At 47.2% G+C, this 21,269-nt stretch overlaps 1 protein-coding gene across 11 annotated transcripts in view; it reads left to right on the top strand.

Moving 5' to 3' along the window:
- The window catches only part of ESYT2 (extended synaptotagmin 2), a 102,405-nt gene that overhangs the window by 17,884 nt on the left and 63,252 nt on the right, over nt 1-21,269 (top strand). For all 11 annotated transcript variants that reach the window (XR_010159092.1, XR_010159093.1, XM_016958521.4 and 8 more), the window contains exons 2-4: nt 14,341-14,382; nt 15,333-15,467; nt 19,736-19,812. Coding sequence is in view for 9 of the 11 variants with exons in the window: in XM_016958521.4 (XP_016814010.3) it covers nt 14,341-14,382; nt 15,333-15,467; nt 19,736-19,812 (254 nt within the window). In the remaining 2 variants the exon portion in view is untranslated. The remainder of the gene's footprint in view (nt 1-14,340; nt 14,383-15,332; nt 15,468-19,735; nt 19,813-21,269) is intronic.

Below are 21,269 nucleotides of genomic sequence, written 5' to 3'. Positions count from 1 at the left end.
GAATTAGGCCACTGATTTACTTTGGGTCCTCTGGCTCTACTTACTTGGTTCTGTTATTATTTGGGGAAGTATCTAATTAAAATAAATGGGCCATGGTAAAAGCAGTATGTGTTTTATAGATTGAGATATTCATTTCTTTTTTCTTAATTTTAATTTTTAATTTTTTATTTTTTAAGAGACAGTGTCATTCTGTTGCCACGCTGGAGTGCAGTGGTGCAATCATGGCTCACCGCAGTCTTGACCTCCTGGGCTCAAGTGATCCTCCCACCTTGGCGTCCCAGAGTGCTGGGATTACAGGCTTGAGCCACTGTGCCTTACCCCTTTTGTTTTTTTTAACAGCTGTATTGAGCTATAATTCACATACCATACAATCCAGCCATTTAAACTATACAATTAACTGTTTTTCAGTATATTCTCAGGATTGTGCAACCATCACCGAAATCTCTTAGTAGATCCTTTTGTCTTCTGTAAAGAAACCCTATACCCATCAGCCCTCAATCCTCAGACCCCTCCACTGCTCTCCCTGTCACGCCCACCCTAGCCACCCAGTAATTCGCTTTGTCTCTAGAGGAAGACACCTTCTGGACATCCCATGTAAATGAAATATTATAACATGTAGCCTTTGTGATGAGCTTTTTTTGTTTTTTTTTTTTTTTTTCCCCAAGACAGGGTCTTGCTCTATCACCCAGGCTGGAGCGCAGTGACGCAATCACGGCCCATTGCAGCCTCCACCTCCCAGGCTCAAGTGATCCTGCCATCTCAGCCTCCTGAGCAGCTGGGACCACAGGCATGTGCCACCATGCCCATCTAATTTTCAGATATTTTGTAGAGATGGGGCTTCACTGTGTTGGGCTGGTCTTGAACTTCTGGGCTCAAGTGATCCTCCTGCCTCTCAGCTTTCCTCCACAGTGCTGGGATTACAGATGTGAGACACACCATGCCCGGCCCACTTCTTTCACTTACTAGATAGTGTAACATATATTAGTGTTTCGTTTCTTGTATTGACAAATAATTCTGTTGTATGAAAAGGCTATATTTTGTGTAGCCATTTATCAAGTAATGATCCTTTGAGCTGTTTTGACTTTTAGGCAAATATAAATCATGCTGCTGTGAGCATTCATGTACAGGTTTTTGTGTGGATGTGTGTTTTCCTTTCTGTTGCATATATATGTGTGGGTAGAGTGGGTCATATGGTACCTCTGTGTTTACATATTTTGAGAATATGCTAAATTGATTTTCAAAGGGGCTACATCATTTTACATTACCACTGGCAACAAATGAGAGTTCGATTTCCCCACGTCTTCACCAAAACTTGTTGTTAAAAGGAAAATCTCAGACAAATTAAATTTAACGTAGTTTAATTGAGCAAAGAATGATTCACAAATTGGGCAGTCCCTGAACCAGAATAGGTTCAAAGAAGCTCCAGTGCATCCATGTAATGGAAGAAGATTTATGAGCAGAAAAAAGAAAGTGAGCTACAGAAACAGCCAGCCTGGTTATAGTTCTGCATTTGCCTTATTTGGATGTGGTTTGAACAGCTGGCTGCCTGTGATTGGCCAAAACCTGGTGATTGGCCTAAGAGTACGCTACAGTCTCTTCACACATCCAGTTAGGAAACCTTCAGGCTGAAACTTACAAAGTGTTAAGGAGACAGCTTTAGGCTAAACTTAACACTGTCTATATTTTAACCATCCTAGAGGGCATGAAGTGGTACCTCATTGTGATTTTGATTTGTATTTCTCTAACTCATAATGTTGAGCATCTTTTCATGTGCTTCTTGGCCATTTTTATATCCTCTTTGGAGAAGCGTTTATACAAATACTTTTGCCCCCCTCATCCCCCCTGTTTTTTTTTTTTTTTTTTTTTTTTTTTGAGATGGAGTCTTACTCTGTAGCCAGGCTGGAGTGCAATGGTGCAATCTCGGCTCACTGCAACCTTCGCCTCCCAGGTTCAAGCGATTCTCCTGCTTCAGCCTCCCGAGTAGCAGGGACTACAGATGCACGCCACCACGCCCAGCTACTTTTTGTATTTTTAGTAGAGATGGGGTTTCACCATGTTGGCCAGGATGGTCTTGATCTCTTGACGTTGTGATCCGCCCGCCTTGGCCTCCCAGAGTGCTGGGATTACAGGTATGAGCCACCACGCACCACGCCCCGTCACTTTTGCCCATTTTTTAATTGGCTTAATGTGATCCAAAGTTTACTACAGTAGCCCCCCCTTATCTGTGGGGGATATTTTCCAAGATCCCCAGTGAAACAAGATAGTACCAAACCCAGTTGCTGTCAATCAGAACATCTGTTTTGTCTTCTACGCACAAACTTATTTGTTTATTTATTGGTTTTGTTTTGTTTTGTTGTTGTTGTTGTTTTCTGAGATAGAATCTCACTCTGTCACCCAGGCTGGAGTGTAATGGCGCAGTCTCGGCTCACTGCAACCTCCGCCACCCGAGTTCAAGCAATTCTCGTGGCTCAGCCCCTCCCAAGTAGCTGGGACTACAGGTGCCCACCACCACACCTCGTTAATTTTTTTTTTTTTTTTAGTAGAGATGGGATTTCGCATGTTGGCCAGCCTGGTCTTGAACTCCTGACCTCAAGTGATCTGCTGGCCTCAGCCTCCCGAAGTGCTGGGATTACAGGCAAAGTCCTGGGATTACAGATGTGAGCCCCTGTGCCAGGCCCCAGCCACAAATTTAATGCCTTTTCCATCTTAAAGTTTGACATGTGACAGCAAAGCTAGCATGAAATTATTTTCCTTCTTCAGTTTCACAGATGGAAGATTCGTTCTTACATCTTAGCAACCTCAGCGTATGATACTTAGTAAGTCGAGAACTTTCACCTTTTCACTTAAAGGAAGCACTCGATGGCTTCTCTTTGGCATATCTGAATGGCCAACATCACTGTTGGTGTGTTTTGGGCCATTAAGTAAAATAAAGGTGACTTGAAATGAGCACGTTGATCCCACGACACTTGAGCTGACGATCAAGACAGCACAGGTGAGTGGGCGGGAGCATGCTCGGCGCGAACGTGCCGGACGGGGCTCGTGTCTCGAGCTGGACAGAGTGAGATTTCATCACCTTACTCAGAACAGCATGCAGTTTAAAACTGACGAATTGTTTGTTTCTGGAAGTTTCCATTTAATATTTTCTGACCTTGGTTGACTGCGGGTGATTGAAATCACAGTGGAACTGCCGATAAGTAGGGGATTTCTATAATAGGTAACAAATTGGAGGTCAGTGGGTTCAGTTTTCAAACACTTTAGTTACCCCAATGTTAAGATTTGGGGTATTTCTAATAAAAAAAGGAATGTTTGGCAGACATTTTTCTGCACCTGGAGCTGTGGGGCCTGCTCTCTGGAGAGAGAGGCTGGACGGCCCTACCCCGTGGCGCCATCCTTTTGCGGGTTTGCGCATCCCTCTCAGCGGGCAGCAAGCCTCAGCTCATGGCCTGGCTTCCTTTTTGTTTTTGTGGCCAGTGAACAGCTTTTACATTTTTTAATGGCTGGAAGAAAGTAATTTGTAGGAGGTGAAAATGTTATGAAATTCAAATTTCAGTGACCATATTAAAGTTCTTTTGGAACACAGCCGTGCTCATTAGTTCATACTCCAACTGTGGTTGAGTTGTAGTGACAGAGACCTCATGGCCCGTAAGTGCCCCAGATATTTCCTGTCTGACCCTTTATGGGGAATGTGTAACAGCAAACAGCAGTGAGGCACACAGGCTATAATTGGGAAAGATGTTCTGGAACCTTGGTATCAAACATCCAGTGAAGGTAATGATCATATTCAGGAAAAAAGTACTAGTGTTTTCATGTGTCTGATTATTTACTGTTTCTTCATTGTGTACAAATAAATAATTAAAAAGGAAACAGTAAGTTTTAGGGTGGTAAATTTCCGACCTCCTTCTCATAAGTCGCGATAATTTCCTATCTGCATGAGAATAAAGTTAAGCTCCTAGGAGATACATAAACTTATTTCTTCAAAATGTAAAATTCACAGATAAATTTTAAGTCCGATGTTAATTCTGAATCCATGTAGATAGATTTTGAGTATTCCAGTCACTTCTGTAATTCTTTTTTTTTTTTTTTTTTCTTCAGACGGAGTCTTGCTCTGTCGCCCAGGCTGGAGTGCAGTGGTGCGATATCGGCTCGCTACAAACCCTGCCTCCCGGGTTCATGCCATTCTCCTGCCTCAGCCTCCTGAGTAGGTGGGACTACAGGCGCCCACCACCACGGTTGGCTAATTTTTTGTATTTTTAGTAGAGACGGGGTTTCAAATAACACTGTTTTTACAATCTCATGTAGTTTCTCATATATATATATTAGAATAAACTATATATAGTATGTATATAGTCACACAAAGCTGGATTCATTTAAGTAGTATACAGAATATATGCAATTAATTCAGTGCTACAATTGCCCATCTATCTTTTAATCCATTCCAGTCAAAACATAAGCGTGTATATTTGAATTAATATTCATTTGATTTAAATTTAAAATAAAAACAACCGGATTGTCTTAGGTGTTTTAGTGAAGGAGATGAGAAGACAGATTTCCTATTCTTGGAGTCATTTTAATTTGTGATATTGATGTAACTCATGCCAGAACTTCAGCTTAAATCACGATTATGAAATAATTGTGTGACCTTTCTTTTAGCAGAGACAGGAAAATGTCTAAAGGACTTCAGAATTTTGTGAGAATATGCTTCAAATCTTTGAAAAATATTCTTCACGGACATGTGTTTATATGTAAATAAGTCTGTTGACGTTAGTGTTTCCATGAAGGGATACCCTGTTCTCCTGAGTAGAAGCTGTGAGGCATCCCTATTTTGACTCTGCCATTGAATATTAGTCCTGGTTTAAATTCTCCTAATATTTCACGCATGCACTAAAAGGGGGCTTAACCCCTTTAAAAAATAAACGGATAGAGGAAGAGTATATGTCAGATATAACATGAAATTCAGGGTACGTTCTCTTAGGAATTTAAGACTTGGATTTCAAGTGACTTAGACAGCTTTGTTATGAAAGGTATGCTGGGATCAACCTAGTTTTTAAGTTTTTCTTTGACTCTGTTTTCTGATCTACCAGAATAGATAATGGTCACTTGTCTAATGAAGAAATAGTGATGAAGTGTTGCAAACAGTGAGGAAGCCCTCTCAAGGCCAGTGCCTCCTGCGCATTGTGCGCCAGCGCCTCCCACGCGGTGTGCGCCGGCGCCTCCCACGCGGTGTGCACCAGCGCTGGCTCTGCTGCCAGTGTCCTTCAGGCCAAAAGAGCCCTGTGTCCCTGGGGCCCATGGTGGCCACAGCTGTGGCTCAGCCGTCATTCCTTTCGTGGCAAGAGTCCTTATTTTACACTGTTAAGAGTTTTAGGTGACATAAGAAAGCAACAATTTGCCATAGCTCTGGTAGACAACACCATTTGATTTGTGGTGAGAAAGTCAAGGAGTGACCATGATCACTACCAGTGGTCTCAGTTAAAAACTTCAGGGATATTAGTGTCTTTTCGGATTTCCTAGTGAAATTTCTCGTTAATGTAAAAAGCACCTGGGGAGAATTTTGAAAATGTTTTCTGTTAAGAAATGACCTTAAACAGATGGATTTTTAAGCAGTGTCATTGCATCAAAGCATTGGGGTATCCAGTTACTCTGTTGCAGTAATCGAAGCCCATAAACCACAGAGAAAATTACAACCTTGTGGATTTTGGAAAAGATCAATTGCTTTATTTACTGTGTGAATTAATTGATGGCCTGCTTTTTATGTAGACTAGAAATAGATAAAAATGGTTATCTTGTGCAATTTCCTTTTACTATTGGAGGTAGTAATTTGACCATACTGTGACAGCTTATTACAGGGTTGACAGATGTTTTTAGATTCCTCTCTACCTTTTTAACCTTGACTACTTTCTTTGTAGAAGCAACTATTTGGATAAAGCATCCTAATATCTTTGAAAAAAATACCATTTAATCAAGATTTCTGACCTGCTTTTTCAGTTTCCATGAATACTGACCAAAGTCTCTAGAGAAGACAGGCAGATAGGATTTGAGGATCTTGAGGAGGGACAGATAGTTTGGGAGATGAGTAAAGACATTTGATTATACAAAGATCAGAAGGCACAAATTTGTGTTGGTACCAAATTATATTTAAGTCACTCTACTGCTAAGTTCAGCAGCCCAGCTGTGGGGACGAGCAGAGATCCCCACTGATGTGGAGAGCTAACAAGTGCTCCGTCAGATCCTCGTGCCTTACAGTTCTAAACATTGAAGCGCCGAGTGCCTGGAAGTCTCGTCCACTGTCAGGAATACTGTCCCTAATACTTTTTCTCATCATAATCTGATAATATGAAGAGGTGGCTCTGAGTTGCTTTTCCCCAGGCCCCACAGAAGTGCTTCTCTTCCCTCCAGTGCAGGACACCAGCTTTCTTGGAAAGCACTGAATGAGGCCTTGGGTTTTTCATGCACCTCACCCTTCTCGGCAGCTTGTGTTTTTCACTCGCCTCACCTTTCTCAGCACTTTGGGTTTATCACGCGCCTCACTTTTCTCAGCAGTTTGGGTTTGTCACGCGCCTCACCCTTGTCAACAGTTTGGGTTTGTCACGCGCCTCACCTTTCTCAGCACTTTGGGTTTGTCACGCGCCTCACCCTTCTCGGCAGTTTGGGTTTGTCACGCGCCTCACCTTTCTCAACAGTTTGGGTTTGTCGCGCGCCTCACCTTTCTCAGCAGTCCCCAAGTCCTGGCTGCTCCAGGAAGGTGTCCTGTGTGTGTTAGAACCTTGGACTCCCTTTTGTTGTGCTGTGTGTGAACCAAAATTTTCTGGGCAGTTTTAACTTTCTGCAAGTCTTTTTGACCATTTGCGCTGACTTTAATTCATATTCAGAGAGAACAATATAAAACATTTTAAATATTTAACGTTTTTAGTATTTCTCCAGACTGAATTATTTGAACGCAGGCCACATCTGTTTAAGTAAACCTGTAGTATGCTGAGTGCTTCCAAGTAAAGGTGTGTTGCTTGCCTAAAGGCTTCTAGAAACCAGAGTTTCCGATTTCTCTTGTGATGTAACTGATAAAGAAGAGGTGTCTCATGTTCTTGTAGAACCGAGGTTCTCTGGTCCTTTTTGCCTTATCTGTTCCATTTTTGAGACTGTGTTGATTTTACACAAGGAAACAAAGCTACCCACTTAGATGTTGTTCATTTTATAGGCTTAACGTAGAACTAGCCACGTGGTGTAGGAACGTTGGTGTTTTCAGATGGCCAGTAAATGGGTGACCCTCTCACTTAGGTGTGCTCCGGGGAACGGCGCGTTGGCCCCCACCTATGCTGGTGGGGCCTGCCCCAGGGCACACTCTCGATTGCTGTGCCAGGGACTCAGATTCCTTCTCCCTTCCCCTTTAGTTGTGGTCTAAGAGAGGGAAAGAATTCTTCCCTGCAACCAACCATTGCTTCCAGTAAGAATTTTGTGTGTTTTGTTTTTTTCTTTTTAAAATAGTGCCTAAAGGGTTATGCAGCATTGAGCAAAGCTCAAATCCTTCTTGGAATGAGGAAGAATCTTGAATAAATGAACTTGATTGGCAAGTTCATGATTTCATGTTTAGTGGCATTTTGTTTCTAAAAGAATCATTTTATCCATTTATCTTTTAAATTTTACTTAAAGGTATTAAATCAGCAATGCCTCAGGTATAGCATCTTTCTTCATATTTTCTCAGACATTACCTATCTAAACTTATTCTAGGCTATTAATTTTTAAAAAGGAATGAGTCAGCAGAATTGATAACTGCATGTTTCAGTGTTACTAATGTTAATGGAATTTTAAAATAACTCCTCTACATTCCCTGTCAAGTGCCTGCTGTACTTTTTTTTGTAATTAAAAATGCTTATATCAGCCTGGTGTGGTGGCTCATGCCTGTAATCCCAGCACTTTTAGAGCCCGAGGCAGAGGGATCACTTGAGGCCAGGAGTTTGAGACCAGCGTGGCCAACATGGCAAAACCCTGTCTCTACTAAAACTACAAAAATTAGCCACTTGTGGTGGCGGGCACCTGTAGTCCCAGCTACTCGAGAGGCCTAGGCAGGAGAATTGCTTGAACCCGGGAGGAGGAGGTTGTAGTGAGCTGAGATCGTGCCACTGCACTCCAGCCTGAGTGACGGAGTTAGACTCCATCTCAAAAAAAAAAATGCTTATATCGTGCATAGGACATGGAATTTATGAACAATAAAATCCTATGCAAGTTCTGATTGTTAATACTGGTCTTCAAGGGGAATGTTGTTTGAAGAAAGACATTCCTTTTACTTAATTTTTGTTTTAAATGTTAGCTGTCAATTTTTTTATGTTTGGATATAGGAAGAATATGATTTAATTGGCAAGAAAATTTTGACCAGTTATGTCAATTCCATCCTGTATACTTCAGCAGGGCATAGCAGGAAGGACTCTGGAGTCCTTTGGGTCTGGATCTCTTTATTCTACCTGTTCCCCCGAGGCATTTTGTTTTCTGTTAGATGGAGCCACTAATTGTTCAAAGGTTCTGGTGAGGATTAAACAAAATATTGTATGTGGAGTTCCTGGAGCACAGTTAAATGTTCTGTCTTTGTATATTTGGTTTAATTTTTCTAAACAAAACAACTTTGGTAATAGCAGCAGCGTATTAGAATCTAAAATACGCCTTTGTTCTTTTAAAAGATAACATTAAAGAGATTTTTGCGGGTGGTGTCAACTCAAATATAGAAACGTGAATAATCGTACAATGATTATTTCTAGTTCATACAGATAATATAAATATAGAAATTTGTTTTATAATTAGAACTTAAGAGAGATTTGAGTCTTTTTTTTAAGTTGAAAGATAAGATTTAAAACCGAATCTGTGTTCCTGTGTTCCTGTGTGATTGAGGACGGTGTTTTCTGTGATCCCTGTGTGTCCCAGTCTTTCTCTGTGATGTTTTTGCTACTTTAGATTCTGTTTTATGCAAAATAAGCAAATGTTTATGAATATGTATTAGTGAGAAGCAGATTTTTGACTTAGTGAACAGAATTTAAAATTTCATAACAGATTTGCTTTGTTCAAATCTGATATATTCTCTTTCTCTTTTTCTTTAGCACATTGGGATAATCACTCATAGATGAAAAACCTCAGAACTATTGAATGCCTTGGGATAACACTACTAAGAGACGGCTCGATTTTCAAAGCCACTTTGTGTAAATTCTAATACAAGCCAGTTAACCAGTAAATTCTAATACAAGCCAGTTCACTTATATTCAAAGCTTATTTGGGCAGAGGGTTTCTCTATTCATTCCAGAATGGAATGGGGCACTACAGGCAGCTCCTCCCATGCTCCTGTCCATCACTGCCTCACTGCAGGCTTGGGTGCCGCTGCCTCCGACGCTCCTGCCCATCACTGCCTCACTGCAGGCGTGGGTGCCGCCTCCTCCCGTGCTCGTGTCCATCACTGCCTCACTGCACGTGCTTTCTGTGCCACTCGGGGGGTGCTGATGTCACCACACAGGCAAGGGTTGGCACCCATGCCTACAGTGAGGCAGTGATGGACAACATGGTGAAACCCCATCTCTACTAAAAATACAAAAATTAGCAGGGTGTGGCGGTACCCGCCTGTAATCCCAGCTACTCGGGAGGCTGAGGCAGGAGAATCACTTGAACCTGGGAGGTGGAGGTTGTGGCGAGTCGAGATCGTGCCACTGCACTCCAGCGTGGATGACAGAGGGAGAGTCTGTCTCAAAAAAAAAAAAAAAGAAAGAAAAAAGAAAAAGAAACCTATTAAAAAAAAAAGTGGACTGGGCACAGTGGCTCACACTTGTAATTCCAACACAGGGGGAGGCTGAGGCAGGATTGCTTGAGGCCAGATGTTCAAGACAAGCCTAGACAACATAGTGAGATCCTGTCTCTGAAAAATTTTAAAAATTAGCCAGTTGGCACACGCCTGTAGTCCCAGTCCCAGCTACTCAGGAAGCTGAGGCGGGAGGATCACTTTGGCCCAGGAGTTCCAGGCTGCAGTGAGCCATGATTGAACTACTGCTCTCCAGCCTGAGTGACAGAGTGAGACCCTGTCTCTGGATTTAAAAAAAGAGAAAGAAAATATTTTCTCTGCCATTGGGGCTAAAATAAAATATCCTTGGCCGGGATCGGTGGCTCACACCTATAATCTCAGCACTTTGGGAGGCAGAGGCAGGCGGATCACGAGGTCAAGAGATCGAGACCATCCTGGCCAACATGGTGAAACCCCATCTCTACTAAAAATACAAAAATTAGCCAGGCGTGGTGGTAGGCGCCTGCAATCCCAGCTACTCAGGAGGCTGAGGTAGGAGAATCACTTGAACCCGGGAGGCGGAGGTTGCAGTGAGCCGAGATCGCGCCACTGCACTCCAGCCTGGTGACAGTGAGACTCTGTCTCAAAAAAAAAAAAATTAAGAGGCCACATAGTCTTAAAAATATCGTACGCATATGCAAGTGTGTATAGAAACATGTCTAATGTAAGTTATACATGCTTATAAATGCATGGAAAAGAGGTTTGCAAGAATATGTTGGCCAGGCTGGTCTTGAACTGCTGGCTTTAAGCCTCCCAAAGTGTTGGGGTTACAGGCATGAGCCACCATGCCTGGCCCTAAATAGGTTTCTTTTCTCCTGTACAAACCCTTCTCCAGTATCCAGGCCCTACCTGGAGAATTGTAAGAGGGATCCCTATCTGGGTGAAGGTGGGAGATGATGGTACGGAGAGGAGCCATGTAAGGAAAGGTATCTCTTAGCTGGTTTGGGCCAAAAGAGAAAAGCAAAAGGGAAGAGTGAATTTTATTTTAGTTTATATTTTGTTACTTTATTTTATGGAGTCTCATTATGTTGTCCAGACTAGGGTGCAGCACTAATCACAGGCATGATTGTAGCACATTGCAGACAAGCTCCTGGGCTCAAGGGATCCTCCCACCTCAGCCTCCTGAGTACCTGGGACTTGCAGGTTTGGGCCACCACGTCTGGCCTGGGAAGGGTAGGGGCTCTGAGCCTAGATTGCCAGGACATGATGATAATACTACTGACAAATTAGAAACATGTTTTTTTAAAAAGGTAGAGGTCAGTTTTGTATAATTTATGATGTTTCAGATTCCAATGAATTTCCTCTGGACAATGGGGTGCAGAGAAGACTCTGATGGCATTTTCCACACTCAACTTTTTTGCTCATTGTGTTCTCAGAACGTAAAGAGCTGGGGTGCCATGCATTTCACTTTCCCTCCTTGGAGACCAGTTTCCCAAGCTTTAGAGCAGAGTGTTTTAGTCTTTTTTTTTTTTTTTTCTTTTTTATTGATCATTCTTGGGTGTTTCTCGCAGAGGGGGATTTGGCAGGGTCACAGGACAATAGTGGAGGGAAGGTCAGCAGATAAACAAGTGAACAAAGTTCTCTGGTTTTCCTAGGCAGAGGACCCTGCGGCCTTCCGCAGTGTTTGTGTCCCTGGGTACTTGAGATTAAGGAGTGGTGATGACTCTTAACGAACATGCTGCCTTCAAGCATCTGTTTAACAAAGCACATCTTGCACCGCCCTTAATCCATTCAACCCTGAGTGGATACAGCACATGTTTCAGAGAGCACAGGGTTGGGGGTAAGGTCACAGATCAACAGGATCCCAAGGCAGAAGAATTTTTCTTAGTACAGAACAAAATGAAAAGTCTCCCATGTCTACCTCTTTCTACACAGACACAGCAACCATCCGATTTCTCAATCTTTTCCCCACCTTTCCCCCCTTTCTATTCCACAAAACTGCCATTGTCTTCATGGCCCGTTCTCAATGAGCTGTTGAGTACACCTCCCAGATGGGGTGGTGGCCGGGCAGAGGAGCTCCTCACTTCCCAGTAGGGGCGGCCGGGCAGAAGCGCCCCTCACCTCCCGGACGGGGCGGCTGGCCGGGCGGGGGGCTGACCCCCCCCACCTCCCTCCCGGACGGGGCGGCTGGCCGGGCGGGGGGCTGACCCCCCACCTCCCTCCCGGACAGGGCGGCTGGCCGGGCAGAGGGGCTCCTCACTTCCCAGTAGGGGCGGCCGGGCAGGGGCGCCCCTCACTTCCCCGACGGGGCGGCTGGCCCGGCGGGGGGCTGACCCCCCCACCTCCCTCCCGGAGGGGGCGGCTGGCCGGGCAGAGGGGCTCCTCACTTCCCGGTAGGGGCGGCCGGGCAGAGGCGCCCCTCACCTCCCGGACAGGGCGGCTGGCCGGGCGGGGGGCTGATCCCCCCACCTCCCTCCCGGACGGGGCGGATGGCCGGGCGGGGGGCTGACCCGCCACCTCCCTCCCGGACGGGGCGGATGGCCGGGCGGGGGGCTGACCCCCCACCTCCCTCCCGGACGGGGCGGCTGGCTGGGCGGGGGGCTGACCCCCCCACCTCCCTCCCGGACGGGGCGGCTGGCCGGGCGGGGGGCTGACCCCCCACCTCCCTCCCGGACGGGGCGGCTGGCCGGGCAGAGGGGCTCCTCACTTCCCAGAAGGGGCGGCCGGGCAGAGGCGCCCCTCACCTCCCGGATGGGGCGGCTGGCCAGGCGGGGGGCTAACCCCCCCACCTCCCTCCCGGACGGGGCGGCTGGCCGGGCCGGGGGCTGACCCCCCCCCACCTCCCTCCCAGACAGAGCGGCTGGCCGGGCAGAGGGGCTCCTCACTTCCCAGAAGGGGCGGCCGGGCAGAGGCGCCCCTCACCTCCCGGATGGGGCGGCTGGCCAGGCGGGGGGCTAACCCCCCCACCTCCCTCCCGCACGGGGCGGCTGGCCGGGCAGAGGGGCTCCTCACTTCCCAGTAGGGGCGGCCGGGCAGAGGCACCCCTCGCCTCCCGGATGGGGCGGCTGGCCAGGCGGGGGGCTGACCCCCCCACCTCCCTCCCAGACAGAGCGGCTGGCCGGGCAGAGGGGCTCCTCACTTCCCAGTAGGGGCGGCCGGGCAGAGGCGCCCCCCCCACCTCCTGGACAGGGCGGCTGGCCGGGCAGGGGGCTGATCCCCCCACCTCCCTCCCGGACGGGGCGGCTGGCCAGGCGGGGGGCTGACCCCCCCACCTCCCTCCCGGATGGGGCGGCTGGCCGGGAGGGGGGCTGACCCCCCCACCTCCCTCCCGGACGGGGCGGCTGGCCGGGCAGAGGGGCTCCTCACTTCCCAGTAGGGGCGGCCGGGCAGAGGCACCCCTCGCCTCCCGGATGGGGCGGCTGGCCAGGCGGGGGGCTGACCCCCCCACCTCCCTCCCGGACGAGGCGGCTGGCCGGGCAGAGGGGCTCCTCACTTCCTGGTAGGGGCGGCCGGGCAGAGGTGCCCCTCACCTCCCGGACGGGGCGGCTGGCCGGGTGGGGGGCTGACCCCCCCACCTCCCTCCCAGACGAGGAGGGAGGACGCTCCTCACTTCTCAGACGGGGTGGCTGCCGGGCGGAGGGGCTCCTCACTTCTCAGACGGGGCGGTTGCCAGGCAGAGGGTCTCCTCACTTCTCAGACAGGGCGGCCGGGCAGAGACACTCCTCACATCCCGGACGGGGCGGCAGGGCAGAGGTGCTCCCCACATCTCAGACGATGGGCGGCCGGGCAGAGACGCTCTTCACTTCCCAGATGTGATGGCGGCCGGGAAGAGGCGCTCCTCACTTCCTAGATGGGATGGCGGCTGGGCAGAGACGCTCCTCACTTTCCAGACTGGGCAGCCAGGCAGAGGGGCTCCTCACATCCCAGACGATGGGCAGTCAGGCGGAGACGCTCCTCACTTCCCAGACGGGGTGGCTGCCAGGCAGAGGCTGCAATCTCGGCACTTAGGGAGGCCAAGGCAGGCGGCTGGGAGGTGGTTGTAGCGAGCCGAGATCACGCCACTGCACTCCAGCCTGGGCGCCATTGAGCACTGAGTTAACGAGACTCCGTCTGCAATCCCGGCACCTCGGGAGGCCGAGGCTGGTGGATCACTCGCGGTTAGGAGCTGGAGACCAGCCCAGCCGACACATCGAAACCCCGTCTCCACCAAAAAAATACGAAAACCAGTCAGGCGTGGCGGCGCACACCTGCAATCGCAGGCACTCAGCAGGCTGAGGCAGGAGAATCGGGCAGGGAGGTTGCAGTGAGCTGAGATGGCAGCAGTACCGTCCAGCTTCTGCTCGGCATCAGAGGGAGACCGTGGAAAGAGGGGAGAGGGGGGAGGGGGGAGGGGAGAGGGGGGAGGGGGGAGGGGAGAGGGGAGAGGGGGGAGGGGAGAGGGGAGAGGGGAGAGGGAGCTCTATCTACCTAGAGCAGAGTGTTTTAAAGAAGCATCTTGTAAACATAGGACATATGATGAGAATATGAAATTGCCTGCTTGACATTTTATTTACAGTTGTTGGGAGTTAAGTCATATGTGTGTATTTTCCTCCTAGGTTCATTTTCCAGACACTGAAAGAGCAGAATGGCTAAATAAGGTAAGATTAGAGTATACCAACTACCATCCATCAGTGGAATTGGAGGATGAGATACCATCTTTCCATATTTGGGGATTTGCATGTTGGTAATATTTGAGCTCGTTTGGACTTTAGTGGGTTGGCTTCTGGTCCCCAAAGACCTCAGTCACAACAAATGCATTTCTTTTCTTTCCAGAGAGTGAGAACTGTCTCTTTGACTTGAGAAAAGTATAGGCATGTGCATATTTGTGTCTCTGGCCATGTGTCTTCTTTTCTGAACAGCCAGGGCTCAAGTCTATTTTATAACAATCATAAGTTTTAAAAAACATGACAAAGAAAGAAATAACTTACAAGAAACTCAATAATCAATAACAATCTTTTTTTTTTTTTTTTTTTTTTTTGAGACGGAGCTTCACTCTTGTTGCCCAGGCTGGAGTGCAATGGCATGATCTCGGTTCACCACAACCTCCACCTCTTGGGTTCAAGTGATTCTCCTGCCTCAGCCTCCCGAGTAGCTGGGATTACAGGCACGCATCACCACGCCTGGCTAATTTTGTATTTTTAGTAGAGATGGAGTTTCTCCATGTTGGTCAGGCTGGTCTCAAACTCCCGACCTCAGATGATCCACCCGCTTCAGCCTCCCAAATGCTGGGATTACAATTGAAGAACTATATAAATATTAATGTTGTTTTCAGCACCAAGTTGAAACCACAGGACTTCTAGAAATCTTTAAATGTGCTGACATATTTAACCAGAATAACTAGTTCCTGCAACATATTGGTTAATCAGTAGTTGGTTTTTCTAATAACTTTCTAGAATTTAGATCATGTTGATTTTGCATAACACGAAGATCCTCCCGCCCTTTATTTTCAAAACCAGGTTTGGTCTGTTGCGAGAGTTTCTCACGAGCACTCGTGTGTGTCATGCATTATACAGCATTTTGTTTAAACTGAGTTCTTTTTCCTTTCCAGACTGTAAAACACATGTGGCCTTTCATTTGCCAATTTATAGAGAAGTTGTTTCGAGAAACTATAGAACCAGCCGTGCGGGGAGCAAACACCCACCTTAGCACCTTTAGTTTCACGAAGGTCGACGTGGGCCAGCAGGTCAGTGTTCTCTAAAGTATCCTCACGTGCACACAGTCAGATTGCTGTGAAAACACAAAACAACACATTTTCTTTTTTTTTTTTTTTCTTGAGACGGAGTCTCGCTCTGTTGCCCAGGCTGGTGTGCAGTGGCACTATCTTGGCTCACTGCAAACTCTGCCTCCCGGGTTCACACTATTCTCCTGCCTCAGCCTCCCGAGTAGCTGGGACTACAGGCACCCTCCACCACGCCCGGCTAATTTTTTGTATTTTTAGTAGAGACGGGGTTTCACCATGTTACCAGGATGGTCTCGATCTCCTGACCTCGTGATCTGCCCGCCTCAGCCTCCCAAAGTGCTGGGACTACAGGTGTGAGCCACCGTGCCCGGCCAAAAAACACATTTTCTTTTAAAATTTTTTTTTTCCGACGGGGCCTCACTATGTTCCCCTCCCTGGCCTCAGACTCCTAGGCTCAAGTGATCTTCCTGCCTCAGCCTCCCAGCTAGCTGGGTATATGTTTTTTAAACAACTTCAACTGGGAGCGGTGGCTCATGCTTGTGATCCCAGCACTTTGGGAGGCCTGAGCTTAAGAGTTTGAGACCAGCCTGGGCAACAAAGTGGGACTCCGTCTCTACAAAAAAATTTAAAAGTTAGCTGGGTGTGGTGGTGCACGTGTATGGTCAGAACTACATAGAAGGCTGAGGCAGGAGGATCACTTGAGCCCCAGGAGGTGGAGAGTGCAGTGAGCCATGATCACACTACGGCATTCCAGCCTAGTGACAGAGCGAGACCCTATTTCAAAAAACAAACAGACAGCTTCAAATTATGTTCTGAAGAAAATTGTTCACCAAGGTCTACCGGGTGCCCCTGTGTTTCCCACTCAGGCTCTGCCTCCAGCCGCGGTGCCTTTTCCCGTCTGTCGGGAGGCTGTCCTGCTGCCCTCTCACCTGCAGTGCCCTTTCCCGTCTGTTGGGAGGCTGTCCTGCTGCCCTCTCGCCCGTGGTGCCCCTTCCTGTCTCTGTCACTCAGGCTCTGCCTCCAGCCGTGGTGCCTTTTCCCGTCTCTGTCGGGAGGGCGTCCTGCTGCCTTCTTGTCCGCGGTGCCGTCTTGGCCATGTCAGCCTCCGTCTCATGGCTTCTCTTTAACACTGACTTTTTCTCCACCACGTGTCTTTCTGCTCCACGTTCTTCTGTCAGCACGCCCTTTTCGGAAGCACTAGTTTTAAGTAGTCTTTCCTGTGAGTGAGTTTGATATGTGAATTCATGCTAAATGTGCAGTAATTGACAAGTTTAAGGTGTTTACTCCTCTCGGGATGTTAAAAAACAAAACTACTAATGACTCTAATGCTGGTATGTTAGGTACAACATTCATTACGTAAGTGGAAGAAAAGATGGATTTTGTTAATGGAGTCACATTATATAAAAAGGAAAGCTGACACTTCCTAATACCACCTTTCGTAAAAGCCTCAAGAGTACATTTAGTTGATCATGGGAAGTTTTTCTTTTTCTATTTTTAAATCAGTGTTTAAGTAGCAACAGTCCAAGGTAACACTGTTTTATATGCCTAAAGACTCAGAACGTGATAGTTCTTGTAAACACACACACAGTCCGCACACGTTGTTGCACACACAGCAGAGTCAGCAAACAGACATCCCCGTACAGTGCGGTTCAGGGTTGTGATAGATGTGGCTGTGGGAGGGTCTGGCATGGTCACTGTGTATTTGCCACCTGTTAGTGGGCACCAGTGTACACCCCATGATCTCCAGGCTGCTGGCCACCTTTCTCCATCAGAGCTGACTTTCTGTGTGCAGAGAATGCTCTGTCTCAGAAGCAGTTACTCCAGACCCCGTGCCTCCTGTGCAGCCTTACGTGTGACACCTGCCTGTATGTGCTGCTGCTTTTCCTGTGACATGCCTGAGGTGTGGCCATCCTGTGCAAGAGCCCACGCCTCCACACGGGACACCCGTAGGGCGAGCCCACGCCTCCACACGGGACGCCCGTAGGGCGAGCCCACGCCTCCACACGGGACGCCCGTAGGGCGAGCCCACGCCTCCACACGGGACGCCCGTAGGGCGAGCCCACGCCTCCACACGGGACGCCCGTAGGGCGAGCCCACGCCTCCACACGGGACGCCCGTAGGGCGAGCCCACGCCTCCACACGGGACGCCTGTAGGACACTTTCAGTGTTGACTTTACCTTCAACACCTAAAATGGTAACCACAGATGGGAAAAAACACAATTACAAGTTAAAGTGCCGTGTGAGTGCAGGTTAAAGTCCCAGTGACAAGTTAAATGCTGTAAAGCAGGGGCCGCATGCTCTGTCTGTACGTGGCCGCAGGGGCCGCGTGCTCTGTCTGTACGTGGCCGCAGGGGCCGCGTGCTCTGTCTGTACGTGGCCGGGTCATGCATGTTTTAGCTTGGACTCCGCCTTAAGTCTCTGGCACATTGTCCTGCTGTCTCTCCCTCCCTTCTTCTACAGCCCTTTAGCCAGGTGAAAACCATACTAGCTCCAGGGCTGTAGAGTCAGGCCGAAGGCCACATTTAGCCTGTTATGCCCTAAGTTACAGCATGTTCGTGTTTGTGGATAGTTAAAATTCCATCTCAGCTGGGTTTATTTTAGGAATAATTTAATTATGTTTGAGTTCCATCACACACACTTTAAGTTTGATGCCAGCTGAATAAGAAGATCCTTGGAGAATAGCAAGAGTATTAAGAGGAGTGCTGATTGAATAAAGATAGCTTTGGCATTTTCATCTACTGTACCAATGTCTTACAAGTGTCAAACCCAGGCTTTCTGATGAAGGGATGGATAGAATGGCATGTGGAGTCCTGTGCAGGGTCCTTGGCCAGACTGTGTGCTGACCAAGACTCCCGGCAGCTGGGCAATGTTGCCTTCTGGTGTTTGTCCTTCATTAGGTAGTGCCCAGTCATCTGGAGTGGGGTTGGTCCCCTCATCTCCACATCATTTGGGGAGTATGTTATCTGATGCACATCATGCCTGCCCCATTTTCACTTATTAGAATAGTGTGTTGATTGTGTTTTTTAGTGCAGTCTGTACATGGCTTAGCTAGTACCATAAAGAAAAAGCCTGGGAACTTGGGAGCATAGGAGGTGGCTAGACTTTCAAGTAAAGGCTTAGAGTTTGATTTGACAGCTCGTTGAGAGTTGTGATTTTAATACACTCATGCTTGTCAAAGTAAGCAGTAGTACTCTAAAGGTAAAGTGCTTCTTTCATTTTTGAGACAGGGTCTTACTCTGTCACCCAGGCTGGAGTACAGTGGCGTGATCACCACCGACTGCAACCTTACCCCCCCGGGCTCAGTGGATTCCCCCTACCACAGCCTCCTGAGTAGCTGGGACTACAGGTGCATGCCACCACGCCTGGGGAGTTTTTGTAGAGACGGGGGTCTCCACTCAGGCTGGTCTCAAACTCTTAGGCTCAAGTGATTCTTCCGCCTCCACCTGCCAAAGTGCGGGGATTACAGCTTTGAGCCATTGTGCCCCGTTTTGTTTTGTTTTTAAGAGATGGGGGTTCACTCTGTTGCCTAGTCAGGAGTGCAGTGGCACAATCATAGCTCACTGCAGCCTCAAACTCCTGTGCTCAAGCAATCGCCCCACCTCAGCCTCCTAAGTAGCTAGAACCACAGGTGTGCGCTACCATCTTAGCTAATTTTTTTTACTTTTTGTAGAGAGAGGGTTTTAACCATGTTGCCCAGGCTGGTTTAAATCTTCTGGCTTCAAGCAGTCCTCTGCCTTGGTATCCCAAAGTGTTGGAATTACAGACCTGAGTGGCCACGCCTGGGCGTGAAAGTCTTAAGAAATGAAAAATTATGAGACATAAAGAATAAATGAAAGGAAGTTATGTTTCAAACATGGTAGTAAGGATGGAGTAGAGGGAAAGGGTCAAGTTAGATGTGAAGAGACGAGAGTAAGAAGCTTGAAAAGAGCACATACGTATTGTTACGTGTGCTGACAACAGCAATCATACCCAGTGCTTAATAACTGCTGTGGGCAAGTCATGCACTGCTGTCTTGACATTTATTTTGTCACCTAATTTCACAGTAATCTCATGAAACAGAGGCCCTTGTTTTCTGCAGCTCACAGGGGAGGAAGCTGAGGAACAGGTGTTAAATAGCCGAAAATCAAGCCACACTCTGTTATGAAGGCAGAATTTTAATTCCTGTTGTAGTCTGAAATTTAAAGCTTGTTCTGTTTGTCTCTATGATATGTTACACGGTTTGATTTTTTTTTTAACCTCTGTATTTTAAAATAAGCTGCTTCTTATTTCAGCCCCTCAGGATCAATGGTGTTAAGGTATACACTGAAAATGTAGACAAAAGGCAAATTATTTTGGACCTTCAGATTAGGTAAGTTTTTATTTGTTATATTTGTGTCATGGTTAATGGCGTGTAATGTCACTTAGCTGTACCTGTAAGGTGGAGGATACAGTGAGCACACGTCTTACCTGCTGTTGATTGGAATTCGACTAAATTCTTGTTAGACATCCAAATATTATTTACCTTCTGGGTCTCAGTTTCTAACAGCCTTGATAATTGCCATTCATAAAATGTGTTAAATAAGAAGTTAAAGACACTGCAAAAAAAGAAAACTGTGGACCAATATTCTTTATGAACATTGATAAAAAAATTCTTAACAAAATACTAGCAAACTGAATTCAGCAGCATATTAAAAAGATTTTACACCATGACCAAGTAGGATTTATTCCCAGAATGCAAAGATAATTCAGCATACAAAAATTTGTCGATGTAATACACCACATTAAAAGAAAGGAAAAAACCAAATCGTGATTATCTCAGTTGATGGAGAAAAAGCATTTAACAAAATTCAATACCCTTTCATGATAAAAACACTGAATGAACTAGGAATAGAAGGAAACGAACTCCACATAATAAAAACCATATAAGAAAACCCCACAGTTAACATTATACTCAGTGGGCCGGGCGTGGTGGCTCATGCCTGTAATCCCAGCACTTTGGAAGGCCAAGGCGGGCGGATCACGAGGTCAGGAGATCAGGACCATCGTGGCTAACATGGTGAAACCCCGTCTCTACTAAAAATACAAAAAATTAGCCAGGCGTGGTGGTGGGCGCCTGTAGTCCCAGCTGCTCGGGAGGCTGAGGCAGGAGAGTGGTGTGAACCTGGGAGGCGGAGCTTGCAGTGAGCCGAGATCGTGCCACTGCGCTCCAGCCTGGGGGACAGAGCGAGACTCCATCTCAAAAAAAAAAAAAAAAAAACCCACGTTATACTCAGTGGTTAAAAACTGAAAGCTTTTTCTTTAAAATCAGGAACACTGCAAGAATGCCCTCTTTCACTACTTCTCTTCAACACGATATTGTGAGTTCTAGTTGGAGCAGTTAGGCAAGAGAAAGAAATAAAGGGCACCCAGGCTGGAAAGGAAGAAAGACATTATATATATATATTTATATATATGTATGTGTGTTTTTGTTTGGTTGGTTTTTTTTGTTTTTGTTTTTGACACAGGGTCTTGCCTTATCACTCAGGCTGGAGTGCAGTGGCGCAGTCTTGGCTCACTGCAGCTTCGACCTCCCAGAATCAAGCGATCCTCCCACCTCAGCCTGCCGAGTAGCTGAGACTACAGGTGCATGCCACCACGTGTGGCTAATTTTTGTATTTTTCTGTAGAGATGGGGTTTCACCATGTTTCTCAGGTTAGTCTCGAACTCCTGGGCTCAAGCGATCCACTCACCTTGGCCTCCCGAAGCTCTGGGATCACAGGCGTGAGCGACTGCACCCAGGGGAAGGAATTAATCTTTCTGTTTACAGTTGAGATGATCTCATATGTA

Source organism: Pan troglodytes, chromosome 6 (assembly GCF_028858775.2).
Source record: "Pan troglodytes isolate AG18354 chromosome 6, NHGRI_mPanTro3-v2.0_pri, whole genome shotgun sequence".
NCBI classification, from domain to species: Eukaryota; Metazoa; Chordata; class Mammalia; order Primates; family Hominidae; genus Pan; species Pan troglodytes.
This window is presented reverse-complemented; position numbering and strand designations above follow the sequence as displayed.